Genomic DNA, 13,607 nt, shown 5'->3' on the forward strand with positions numbered 1-13,607 from the left:
CATATGTTTTTGTTCTTCTATTCTAACCATAAATATATTCTATTGTTTCCTGCAGGGAATTCCCTGGGCGGTCACATTGGCATGCCATTTTCCACATATGACAATGACAATGATTTTCACAATGTCAACTGCGCGGAGAGATTTCATGGTGCATTCTGGTACAACAAGTGCCATGGTGCCAACCTAAATGGCAAATATCAAAATGGTACCACCACTGAGTACGCTACGGGCCTAGTCTGGGCTTCATCTAAAGGAGCCTATTATTCCTTTAAGAAAACGACGATGATGATAGCTCCATCCATTCCAAAGGATTGAAGATTTCATTATCCATGCCATATTCCTGAAGGCTGGGATGTAAAATTTATATCTGTCCATATTGAAACCACCACCTATACATCAATAAAAATAATAAAACAAAAGTTTAGATTTTTATCTTGAAGATAAATGGTTCTTGAAAAATAACTTTCCTTTTCAAGTCATGAAGTACCCACATTTCCCATTACAAAAGCTGAAAGTTAAATACAGACTTGCAGTTTTAGTGGCTTCTGTGTAAGCTGATGAGTAGAAGAAGGATGGGACTTTGGTGGGTAGGTAGTCAGAGGGAGACCCGTATAGGGCACCAGTGTGGTTACTAGAGACCCAAGACCTAAGCATAGGAAATATTCGAGATCTGTAAAGTCAGGCTCCAAAAAGGGTTGTCACCCTCTTTACTGTAAAGCCCAGGTACCCAACTTTGGTTGAACGTCTTAGAAGAGCTGAGAAGGTTTAACATGTTGTCTGGTTTATATGACTTTATGGAAGTATTGCGCGTTTCGCATATTGCTTCCTGAGAAGGAACATCATACAATGGTCAACACTTGAACAGGTTGCATCACAACTAGATCATCAAACCAATGTGTAAACTGTAACGCCATACACTTTATGGGCAAACAGAAGATGGAACTGTCCTTGCACCGGAACCCTTTGTTTCACTTGCCCCTGGTGAGAAAAGCCTGAGGGCGGTGACCTGGTGTTCTCCCTGCAGCAAAGCAGTACGGTGACCACTAGGGTTACCGACCCATCACCCCTTGCAGGGTGCTTTGGTTATGTTTGGGGGACACTTAGACACCAAGCCCCTGGTAATCCCACATGTTTAACATGTTGTTTGGTTTGTATCAGTTTATGGAACAATACGCGTTTCGCATATATCTTCATCAGAAGGAACATGATACAGCGGTCACTGGTGAACAGGTAACATCACAACTAGTCTATCAAACAAATGTGGAAATTGTAACGCCAAATTTGCGTGAACCAGGAATGGAACATTAATTAATTGCTGCTGCCAAACAATATAATAGCTTATCTTTCCTTTTTTGGACAAGGAACATGCTCCTTCCGAGGAATAGTCTGCAATTAAACAAATTAGGCAATTCTATGTTATGAGGAATTGCTATTGCAGATTTCAGGGCGCAATGGGGAAGCATGGGGATTCCTCTTTGAGAGGGACAGAACCAAACTTAAGAATGTCATATAACAAAAGCAGAAGCATGAACAGAAGTCACATTGATCCCTCACTTCCCGCTGAATGACGAGGCCTTGGCTGTAGAAGGAGGAAGCTGCCTCCGATGATGGATGATAAAAACAATGAAATAACTCAACCACTATGCAACTCATTTATATCAGAGACCACATGACTGCTGGCATGGCTTTGGGTTGATGGAGAGGGAAAAGTTATGTTTGGATTTTGAGTTTTGGCATGACTTTTAAATAATATATTGTCTACATCGAAACATCTACGAAAATCTACTAAATAATTGTGGCAGATATTACTGTTATCAGTCAACGTGTTGAGGAAGACATAGAGGTCATCTTGTTTATTGGAACCAACCGAGACTGACATAACCATGCAGTTCCAATAGGAATAACTGTAAATGTAACACTACCACCTAGTGGCAGAAATGATCATCACAATATAATACTGTATTTCGGAATGGTTGTTGTGCCTATGCATGTATAAACAATATGCTAACAGAATCTTTTCTCTTAAAGTAAACAAATGTTTCATTAAAATTTGTACTCACCACAATGGACCATATGAATATGGATAATAATGGCACCACAAGGATAATATGGCAATAAGGATCCTTCTTTGTAGCATGCTGGTTGGGGACAAACTTATAAACTTGGCTTTGACTGCTTTTTAAAGGAACCAAACTGCAAGAATTCAAACAACGTTTTTATTGTTTTATTGAATCTAAAATGTAATTGGCTGATTTAAGGTAAAAATTCCATTGGCTTTAATATTACTTCTCTTACTTAGCTCCCATTCTTTAATTTCCTTTGCTATAAGAAGATCAGAAGTTCAGAAATTGACTGCTATCTTCATCTCGGTGGTCTTCATGGAGTAATAAAATCCCCGCCATGATTCCCAGGTCATGCCAGTGGCATACTGGTTGGTGTTACCTCCTAGGTATAAACCATTTAGGTTGGCAGCATGGCAGTTTCTGTACCAGAATCCTCCCTTGTACGTGCTGGCACAGTTTCTAGAACCCACATCTACATCGTGGTCGTAGGTGGAGAAACCCATGGTATGTTGGCTCCCCAAAGAATCACCTGTGGGAATTTGTATCACAGTTACATAGAATCATTATGTAAAATGTGCAAATCAGATATTTAAATCATAAAATGTGTCTGATCTATCAACAAATATTATTTTAAAGTGTGGTAGAAGTGTAAGTCAATTTTACTGACTAAAGTGTCTATACAATATTATTGGGCGTTCATACGTCTAGATGTTTCTTGTGCATAGGGAGCAGTATGGTTCGTTTCAAAGGTTTTAATGATTGTGTGTCCTTGTATAAGAAGTTTGGTTCCTCTAGTGTTCTATTTTCATCATTTATTTCTCTGAAACTGACGTCTTATATTCAGAGCACCAGAGTTTTGTTTTCTACATAATAACACCACCTATCTGCTCATTCATCCATTCACCAACATCTCACCTGCTATCTCTAAATTAACTATCCACAGATCTGTCTACTATCCAGAATTATCATCCAATGATTATTCTACCAAGTCGTCTACCTATCCATCCAACGTAACCATTCACTTGGCCATTAACCAACCGAATTATCTCTCTATCTAATAACCACTAATATATCCCCATCCTCTCACAAACCCAGTTACCCAACCAACCACTCATCCAACATGGGCTGGTCTAGTCATCCATACATAAATTCCTCCATCAACCTACCTACTATTTGCCCTATGTATGACATAAAGGTGTCTAGCCTCGTATCTGCCCACCTAAAATCAATTCACCCACCTAAACATACATCGACTCTTTATAACACTCTATATTCCCCGAACCAACCCATCTTACCATCAATCTATTGATCCAAAAGCCAACCTAAATATCCATTTATTATTCATCTAACTTTATATCTGCTCATCTATTCATATTCCCAACCTATGGCTTACCCATCATTATACGGAAGCACCCTTACATTATAAAACGAAGCTTCCATCTACATCTTCTGTCTACAAATCACCCACACAAGAGACCCAAATAAGATCCATCTTCTATCCAGTATCCGCCTTGGTTCCTTACCAATAGCCTTGGATGGATCCCCTTCTTCAAAGCCAACAATATAGAGTTTGTAGCTTTCTGCTACCCCAGAGATAGAAAGAGGTGAGAGGGAGAAATTATTGTAGATCACAAAACGAGAGTCATTGTCAAAATCTGTGAGGTCGATGCGCAAGCGGTAGGCCTTCTGAAGGGTGAGACGATAGATGTTTTCTAAGCCTGTGCCAGAAAAAATATGGAGGTTTATTAGGAATATATTCCTTAACAAAGCTGTTATTACTCAAGTAAACAACAAGTAAAAAATAAAACAATGATTAGTTCAAAGAATGAAAAAAAAAACGTCATTGAAAAATCATACAGAAAATAAAAACCTGGGTATAAGAGGGCAGTCCTATGCCCATCTTAATTCTCTCATTTATCAACCACTAGTTGCTTGCTTTGTTAAAATGCTGCTGTCAATGAAATGAGCAGGGAGAACACATGCATGAATAGGAAGGGCCATACTGGTCCCTGCAGTGTTGGGCTCCTTTCCTTATGAAAACATAATATTACAGGATATTCAAAGAAAGTTTCACAGCTTGGAGAACTCAAACCAAGTTCAAATGAGACCACAGGTCCTTTACTATGTCAAAACAGCAAAAGAGACCATTTCTACAAAATCAACATCCTAACTTTTGAAACTATGTATTTTAAAAAAAAGTTACCCAGCCAATACTCTGAGTCAGCTCTCCCAAATCCGACCTTGTAGTCCTCCCAGCCTCGATAGAAATCCTCACTTCCATCAAATCTTTTCTGAAATACCTGGAAAAGAGACGTTTAATGACCAACCAGATCATGGTGAATATGCTCACATCCAAAGCTATTGAAATCTACTTTAAAAATTGCTCAGGTTACCATTAAACTGTATGTATGGCAAAAAAATTGATTTCATTTGTGAAAGTCAATGGGCCTGATCTAATAAAGCCCTCCATGCATGGAGAAGATAGAGAATCATGGGATAAACTGGGTGATCCAGTAAACCTGGTTTAGGGTTGGGGGAGGGGGTGAGTAAAGGTGCTCCAAGTCTCTATGCCACTGCTTGTCTGGTCCCATCACCTAATTTCCATGGTCCATATGGAAGGGTCATGTCATAGTATACCCCTAACTATCTAATCTTAGCTTGTCTGGTTTCATCATTTACTGTCCGTTCACCATTTGGAGGGGTCATGTCATAGTACATCACCAACTGTCTAAACTTAGCTTGTCTGGTCCCATCATATACTGTCCATGGTCCATTTTGAGCGGTCATGTCATAGTACAACCCCTATTGTATAATTTTATCTTTACTTATCCCTTCAATTACTGTTCATGGTCCATTAGGAGCAGTCATGTCATAGTACATCCCTACTATCTAATCTTAGCTTGTCTGGTCCCATCGCTTATTGTTATTTTGAACAGTCATGTCATAGTACATCCCCTACTGTCTAATCTTAGCTTGTTTGGTCCCATCACCTATTTTCCATGGTCCATTTGGAGCAGTCATGTCATAGTACATCCCCCACTGTCTAATCTTAGTTGTCTGCTCCCATCACTTACTGTCCATGGCCCATTGGAAGAAGTCATGTCACAATACACTGGGACTGCATCTGAATAATGCCCATTGGGGTATATCCAATATACCCCATCTGATGTCTTCCCGTTGTCATATATGTCCTTGCAGTCCAGAGGGTAGCAGCTGCATTGTGGTCGACAACTATTGCCTGGAAAACAAGCATAGGATAAGTGTACCGTCTCCCCAAGATGTACAACCTAAAGATAAAATGTCATATTGACCTTCTTTGAAGATGCCTCTCCTCACTGGGTCCAAATCTTAGCCAATTGTGTTACACTTTTAACCTCTAACTGTCCTTCTTAATTTGATATAAATTAAGACAAGTCAGAGAAAGGGAAATGTTTTACTCACGCTGACGCTGGTTGAGAGGAGCTTGGAGAGCAAGAACAGAAGTCATGCAGAGCAACAGGAACAAGGCCAGGTCCAAAGACAGGCGCTGGGTGATGGAAGAAGAATTAGTGTCTTGATAGTCTAATCCAGTGTTTCTCAAAATTTTTAGCACAGGAGAACTTATAAAATAACATTCAATAACTATATTTACTATAGCCACAGATCTCAGTACATGAGGTTCATAGTCTGACATTGTTAATCAGTTGGAAGGGAACCACCATTACAGATAGCCAAAAAGATGATTGGTGTCAGTGATAACTGACCTGAGAGGTACAAACTGCTCATTGCTCGAGGAACCTCTGGAGGAACCCTGGTTGAGAAACATTGATCCAATCTGTTTGGATATATTGTGATAACTTGTACACAGATTGATAGGTAATTTCTTACCAACGGTATTCATTATGTGTGACCCCATGGCTATACAGAAAATCGACATCTTTTCTCTACTGCCTACCGACAAGAGTCCAATGGACAATCCAGATACTGACCCCAATGGACATTCTGACCCTCCTTATAAAATTTGCATTTAAAACAGCATTTATGTAAAGTTATTGAAGTTTTCCACTGTTAGGAGCACATCACACAAGTAAACCTGCCATTGTTACAAATTCATTAGCAACATGGCTGAAATATGCCAGGAACACCTACTTCTGCTTTGTACGTGTCACTTCCTTGCTGGTATGTACATTGCAAAACTCAATCAAGAGTGTGACACATATCCAGCTGGTGACATGCAATCAGGTAAAAGGGTTTCACCTGCCCTCTGTGTGAGTTTAGCTTCAACTCCTTTTTACCACTTAACCAGTATACCTTTCTACAAACTTTATTAACTGTTCCAGGACCTCCCATTAACAATACATCCCACTAATATTTTTGAAATATACAAACATAATGTATTTAATCATTAAAACAGGGAATAAAGATACTGTATATTGAGCATATGCTAGTCACAATTCATATTCAACGCGTTTCGCAAGATCTGTTTCCTCAGGAAAGAAGAGACCGATATTAAAATTAAAATAACATAATAAACATATTTGAAATGACAAGTCAAAATTTTGCCATTAATTATTCTAAAGCTTGATCCTAGAGTGGAGTGATTGGTAGTGCCAGTATCCGCAGGTACCCCAAGGGAAATCATTCTTTTATGGAATATACATGGGGGCTGAGATGTCTTAAAAATCTGTATTACTTTCTATGATATTGGTTTTCTCAGCAAGGAATCAACTGCTCCTATTCCGTGTCACTGGCTGTCATATACCTGGGTTGTCAGCAAAGTCCCCAGCTACATTCCCACAACAGATGATGGCATCCCAATGGTTGCACTGATAGACTTTCCTTCTAGTGTGGCTGAGCAAATTGACATTATTTAAAGCAATAACTTATTATTTGAAAAATTGCAAGCAGGTGGATTCTTTATTGCAAAAGGGACAAGTGATGTCCCTTCTGCAAAATAACAAACTTCCCCATTTGTTTGCACTCTTTTCTATAAGGCACACTGCTCAGTGTACACTCCTGGTTGCCAGGAATGAATGAACTTCATATGCATGCACTGGAGCGCCATTATTCAACCAATGTGGCTGAGGATTCTGGACTCGGAAATGGACCAGTGAAGATGTCCGCACCATGGATGGAACACAAGAGTTCAGGTACAGGCAGGTAAGTTTATTCTATTGTAGAGTCCCGTCTGTAACAAGGAACCTGTCTGCTCCCAGTCTTTTGTTACTACTAACCCAGTAAATTACCATCTTATAGGCTCCTGTTCTCACCTGCATGGCTGCTCTTCAGCATATAAAGACTTAAGACCTGGGGAGATATATATACACAGTGTCACATGTCCTTAGAATGCTTTCACTTTTAAGCCAAGACGGAAGAAATTTTATTAAAAAAATGTCCTAATTTAATCTATTTACTGCAGTTCCTAAAGATAGCAGCTGAACCTTGGCCTTACTGTGTTCAGGTGAGAATAAAATTCAAATTACAATGAAATCTTTGTATTTATTAGTAAAACTGGACTTTATGTACAGTTATAAAACAAAGCAAACAATATGCAGCCCTCATTATATATATTGGGGGGCATCTAACGCAAAGTATTCCAGCTACCTGTGGGGTATTCTGTCATTTCATCTCAGTCTATTCTATCCAGATATTGTCACTTCATTCTGATTTGTAGTATCTTGCTTTGCATCATGTGGATTAGCATGCCTGTGTCTGATAAAGGATTGCTGTGCATAAGTGTTGGTGTTGGAATTCAGGTTGTCCTTATATTCGACCCGAATATGGCTGTTCAAATTTGGATGGACCAGAACTGAAAAACACGGGATTCGACTTTGCAAATTTGTGTGTAAAAATATGTGTAAAAAAAAAGAAAAAAAAAAGAGGCTTTAATTTTAAAGTAATTTATTGAATGTGTCTAATTTATGTAACTAACTACACAGCCGGGCACTAGAGGGTAAATGAGCACAAGTTTCCCCATTCATTCACCTCTAGTGCTCTGTGATTGGCTGAGGAAAGGAAAATCCTGATGACGCTTGAGCTGTCATCAGGGTTTACCCTTCCTGGAAGTTATGAATGGGGAGACTTGTCTTCATTTAACCTCTAGTGCCCGGAGATCCCACACTGACAGGAGGATTCCCATGGCTGTGCTCAGAATGAATGCAGCCGTGGGAATCATCTTGTCAGTGTCACGGGCAATGGAAACTCATACAGTTCTGCTAGGGCTGCAAGAGCAATCAGGGCACAGGGTGCAGTTCTACACAGTCACGAAAATAACCTGAACTCCCCCCCCCCCCCCCCATAGACTTTAATGTTGTTCGAATTTGACGTTTGATCACTCGAAAAATATCAGGCTATTCAATCAAATACTCACCAAATTGAACACTGAGCTATTCAACCAACACTACTGTGCATCATATTGAACCTAGTCTTACATGCAGGCTGGCATCTGTGTGTGGGCATTGTTGGAGTAGCACGGTGAGCACAGACATCCATGTCTGACTTTGGGCTCTTTTTAAATAACAGGTAATCTGACGTTCCCTGAAACATTCCCTGATGGGAATCAATTACTGCAATTGAAACACACGGACCTGAAAGATTCCCGTTAGGAAATGTTTTAGGGAATGTCTTGAGAAAAGATCCCTATGTGTGTTCACAAGTCATGGCAGCTAAAGGGATGCTAAATAGTCAAAACATGCAATGTGACACCAGAGATAAGATGGTTTAATATTAACTAAACTTATCTAGTTTATCTATTCAGTGAAAACTTCTCAAGTAAATGTTCACATAAATTGTAAGATAAGAAAAGCCGCATGTTATCTTATTTAGTCCTGTAGGAACTCTGTTCTGTCTTCCAGTGTTTTAGATATCGCTCCTAAATAAGTATTATTAGACAGAGCACCTTCCAAGGTCTGACATGCAAGAGACATATAGTTAGGTTGAAGAAAGACAAAAGTCCATCAAGTTCAACCATTAGGAAGGAAACATTACCAGATAAATCCCTCTAGACATAGATCATGGAGATCCAGAGGAAGGCAAAAAAATCCTCTATTCCTTTTATTAGTTTAGTTACCTTTTCGTGCACTCTCTCCAGTTCCACAATGTTCTTTTTGTGAACTGGTGGTAAAGCCCCACTATTGTGAGCATTAGTGTTATGAGTTGGACATAGACCCACCCAGACATAGGGGAAGAATAGAGGTCACAGTCACCTTAAAGTTTTATTTTTTTCCCATGAAGTCTGACAGCAAACCTGAGAAATGTGTTGGTATTTTATGACATTAGTTATCATTCTTGGTATCCAAACATGGTGTTCTCATGTGGTAAAACAAGACAGAAGACCTCATACAGCCATTCCAGTATGAAAGTATTATTGACAAATTTTTAACCTTTAATATTTTATATAGGATCAATATGGTATTCTAGAAGAGTGGGTGTGGGTGATATCAGAGTGTCATGGGCAGGTGGTGGACCCTCTGTGTCACCAGCTCGCTTGGCAGAGATGTGTACGGGGTGCAGAGACGTGTACGGGGTACAGAGACATGTACAGGGTACAGAGTCTATGACACCCGCCTTCGGATTTACCAGCGCACCCTGCAAGAGGTGTTGGACTTAAGGAGGTGGTGCCCAGGTTGCCACAACCTTACATGCAGGGGGTGGTAACAGCTAACTGGGTATGACCAAAGCATAGTACAAGAGCAAAAGATAGAAAAGTAGTCAGATGAGCCATGGTCAGGGGAGATGGCAATCAGGAGTAGTCACACAGAGCTGGGGATGGTATACAAAAGAGTCAGAGTCAGAACCTGGATCAAGAAATACAGACAATAACCCAGAAGCAGAGCCTAGAAGAAATCCTTCTTCAGGCAACATCCTATTGGACATATAGGGGTGGCTGTGTGGAAAATAGGGATCATGTGACCATCAGGTAACAGAACCCACCACCAGAGGGAGTTCTGGAGCAGAGGCAGTTCAGGTGGTGTTCACCAGGGATAAGCGAGCAAAATTTTTAAATTTTGTGTTGCAGTGAAATGGGCCTTTGTAAATTCGGCCGGCAAGAACGAATTTTTTGGACCTTCAAAACCAATTAGGAGAGTGGAGCTGTCAGCTCCGCTTCACTGATTGCTGTTGCAGTCCTTTACTATGTGTTCCTGGATTGAGTTTCTCTATCCAGGAACACAGTGTGAGTCTCTCTGGCTGCACATGAATGAATGCGGCTTGCGTTTATGAATGAACGCAGCCGTGGGAAAAATCAGAGGATTTTTCCCACGGCCGCGTTCATTCATTAACACAAGCCACAATGACTTAGGACTCTGAGAGGAGGCTAACCACAGCTGCATTTATAAATAGAGCCACGAGAACCCTCCTCTCAGTGAGAGATCCCCGGGCACTACAGGTTATAATGAGGGCTTGCCCGGGGATTGCTCACTGACAGGAGGATTCCCACAGCTGTATTTATGAATGCAGCCGTGATAATCCACATATAGTGATTTCCGATGGTTTTCCAAAAATTTCCGCGAAGTTCCGGCGAAATTTCGTCAGCCCATCGGAACTTCGAGGAAATTTTCGGATGCCAGAGGCATTCTCGCTCATCCCTAGTGTTCACATGTCCGTCAGAAGATGGGGCATGTCTGCAGAATACTCTGGTCTTCTGGGGTAAAAGGGCAGCAAACAGGGAGTGAAATGATTTGGAGCAGGAAGTAACCAGTGGAGAGGATTCCTGGGAAGGGCTGCTGTTGGCTGCAGAAGAGTGCAAGGTGTATGACACCGACAAAGGCGCTGATCCCCTGATCCTGCAGTGATCTGTGACACAGAGTTACTAATATCAGTCCAATGGAGCTGAGACAACTGTGCAAGACTGGAGGAGAGTTTTACGGGGAGATTTACAGCTAACGTGGTTTAGGCAGAAACAAGAAAGGTTTGAGCTATATAAGTAAAAGCTGATTATTGTGCTCACTCCCAGCAGTTTTATGTGGTTTCTCCAATCTATGTAACTCTCACCTTGCTTGGCAGTCACAGTAAGTGTGAAAATATCAGATCTGGCAGAATAAACAGGTAAAACATTATGTTATGGGGAGAACAACAACTTGAAGGTTGCATCATTGTTGGAAATTTTTATTGTGCTCAGTTGGGACTTTCCTACTCAATACAAAGGTTCTTAGATGGGTTAGGGGAAAACGTGGGAACAGAAAGAGAAGTTGTGTGAAAGCTCAGTCTGCTGTGACATATAACACAAGTAATCCTCTATAACTTTATATTACAGGCTATGTGATTTTATTTTCATAGCAAATGAACGCCCCAACTCCCAAACTCTTTCTCTACAACCTGTAATATGGAGATAATGGTGGACCTGTAATCAGATATATTTACTTACGTTATGTATTGCATAATCTGTAATGTCCATGTTACACTTTCAGGCTCTAGAACAGGGGTGTAAAACTCAAATACACAGAGGGCCGAAAATAAAAACTCAGACCAAGTCGGGGGCCAAACTTGAAATGTATTTAAAAAAATAGGAAGTAATTCCTTTAAATTAAATATAAAACATTTTATATGGAAACAAAGAGTTATTGCTTAACATGCAATCTGCAACAAGAAAATACTTGGCAATGCAATGTAAGCACTAATTGGCCCCTAGCTACAGTTCTTGAATAGATTTGAATAAAAATGGCATGAATGTTAATAATCAATTGACACCAAATAATGAAATGAATGTTACACATGTATAAATTATGTGCTCATATCTGGTATCTTCAAAACTCCTGTTAGAAAGGAAAAAGAAAGTTATTTACAATAGAGACAGAAAAGAGTGAAATCCCTTTCTGATGGTTTCACACATTTCACGCAGATGATTACCTTGTACTTTATTTTTTGTTTCCTGCTGACCTGAGTAATTTTATTTCTCCTGCTGTGAGCTAGGAATAGTGACCAGTCTCAGAAGAGAAACATAAGACTCCAATTCCCAACATTTCTTGCGTCTATGGAACTGCCCAGTGCGGAGCCGCATAGGCAGAGAGCTGTTCCATAGACGCGAGTGATGCCGGGACTGTAGTCTTACTTGCGTCTATAGAATGAGTGATGCCATGAGTTGTGGTGGCGGCATCACTCGCTGCAGAAGGCATTGGCCGGCAGGCGGTCCAGATGCCATTCATTTTTCCAAATCCCAAATCCAAAATGACCAGACCTTGACACCCCTGCTCTAGAACCTTGTGAACGCCTTGTGATTGGCTACAACCTTGCAGTATGATCACTGGGAAGATGAGACTGAAAAAATGCGTCCTCCTACCTGCAGTACACTGATGATATCATCTCAGCATAGGCAAAGTCACTGAACTGGAGCCCAAGCTTCTTACTGGTGAAAAGTTTGAGCTTTCCTAAAAAAAAATAAATTGTTTGTTCATAATGTCATGAAAAGGAATTTATTCCTACAGAGTATTAGAGTTATTGGGAAGATTTACACGGTCAGTTTATCCAGCGAAAACATACAATATATTTTTGGGTTTGGTTAATACTAGAGAGCTAGGCCTCCTCACCCCACCCTTACTCTTCCCCTGCACTGAGTCCCCAGGTCTGTAAACCTGCTATGCCCAATATGAGGGGTCCTCAACATCCCTGTTCTGAGATCCTGGGTCTGTACACCTGCTGTACCTAATGCAAGGGGCTCCCTCCAAACCTGTGCAGAGTTCCTGGGTTTGTACACCAGCTGCAGCCATTATGAGGGTCTCCCACCATCTTGGTCTCCCACCATCTGTACACCAGATGTGTCCATTAAGAGACGACTCTTCCATCCTTGTGATGAGTTCCTCAGTCTTTACCCCCCTGTGCTCATTATGAGGGGCTCCCTCAAATCATGTGCTGAGTTCCAAGGTCTGTACACCTGCTGTGCCTTTAATGAGGAGCTCCTTCCATTCCCGTGTTGGGTTCGTGGGTCTGTACACCTGGTGTGCCCATTATCAGGGTCTCAATCCATCCCTGTGCCGAATTCCGAGGTTTGTACACCTGCTGTGCCGATTATGTAGTGCTCCCTCCATCCCTGTGCTGAGTTTCTGGGTCAGTACACCTGCTGTGCCAATTATGACTCTCATGATCCCCGATGGTTTTTAATTTTATTTGCATTCAAAATTAATTTAACTGTGCTTTCTAAGAATATAAAAACCCATTGGGAAACCCAACTCTCCCACCTCTACCTCCTGTACCCAGAAATCCTATATTAGAAGATGAGGATGGGATTACCCATGCATGGAATGGGTTGCATTTGGGAATTCAGTATGTGATCCTCATTGTGAATGGCTTCCCGGTTTTACCTTGAAGAAGAATTTTTCTGTTTTTACCAAGAGACACTACTTGCCATTATTCTCCTTCTTCTCAAAATACCCTTTCAAGATGTTTCTGCTTTTTCTTGTAAATACATTTTGAATCAAAGAGATGTTTGTAGCCTTGGTAGTAAAAGAATACCTCACATCTCAAAGTTGGTTTTCCCCAAACTTCTCTGGTCACCCCAACTTCCTCTATTGTGTTGGTTGGGTCTATATATATAGTAGATAGTGGTGGAGGATGAGTGAAAAATTGAGCAGA

The 13,607-nt window shown here is 40.7% G+C and overlaps 1 protein-coding gene and 1 long non-coding RNA gene across 2 annotated transcripts in view; one reads left to right on the plus strand and one right to left on the minus strand.

Annotated features, from left to right (window-relative positions):
• The window catches only part of LOC140334867 (uncharacterized), a 2,756-nt gene extending 2,337 nt beyond the window's left edge, over positions 1-419 (plus strand). Inside the window, exon 3 of the long non-coding RNA XR_011921626.1 lies at positions 56-419. This is a non-coding gene — a long non-coding RNA (uncharacterized lncRNA). The remainder of the gene's footprint in view (positions 1-55) is intronic.
• A 1,703-nt stretch (positions 420-2,122) lies between these two features.
• Positions 2,123-5,195, minus strand: LOC140334694 (microfibril-associated glycoprotein 4-like). Its single transcript, XM_072416935.1, has 4 exons — positions 5,138-5,195; positions 4,267-4,363; positions 3,587-3,781; positions 2,123-2,592 (listed from the first exon to the last, which is right to left on the minus strand). The coding sequence occupies exons 1-4, from the start codon at positions 5,162-5,164 to the stop codon at positions 2,342-2,344; spliced, it is 570 nt and encodes a 189-aa protein (XP_072273036.1). The 5' UTR covers positions 5,165-5,195; the 3' UTR covers positions 2,123-2,341.
• Positions 5,196-13,607: the final 8,412 nt, after the last annotated feature.

The sequence above is a fragment of the Pyxicephalus adspersus genome, chromosome 7 (assembly GCF_032062135.1).
Source record: "Pyxicephalus adspersus chromosome 7, UCB_Pads_2.0, whole genome shotgun sequence".
NCBI classification, from domain to species: Eukaryota; Metazoa; Chordata; class Amphibia; order Anura; family Pyxicephalidae; genus Pyxicephalus; species Pyxicephalus adspersus.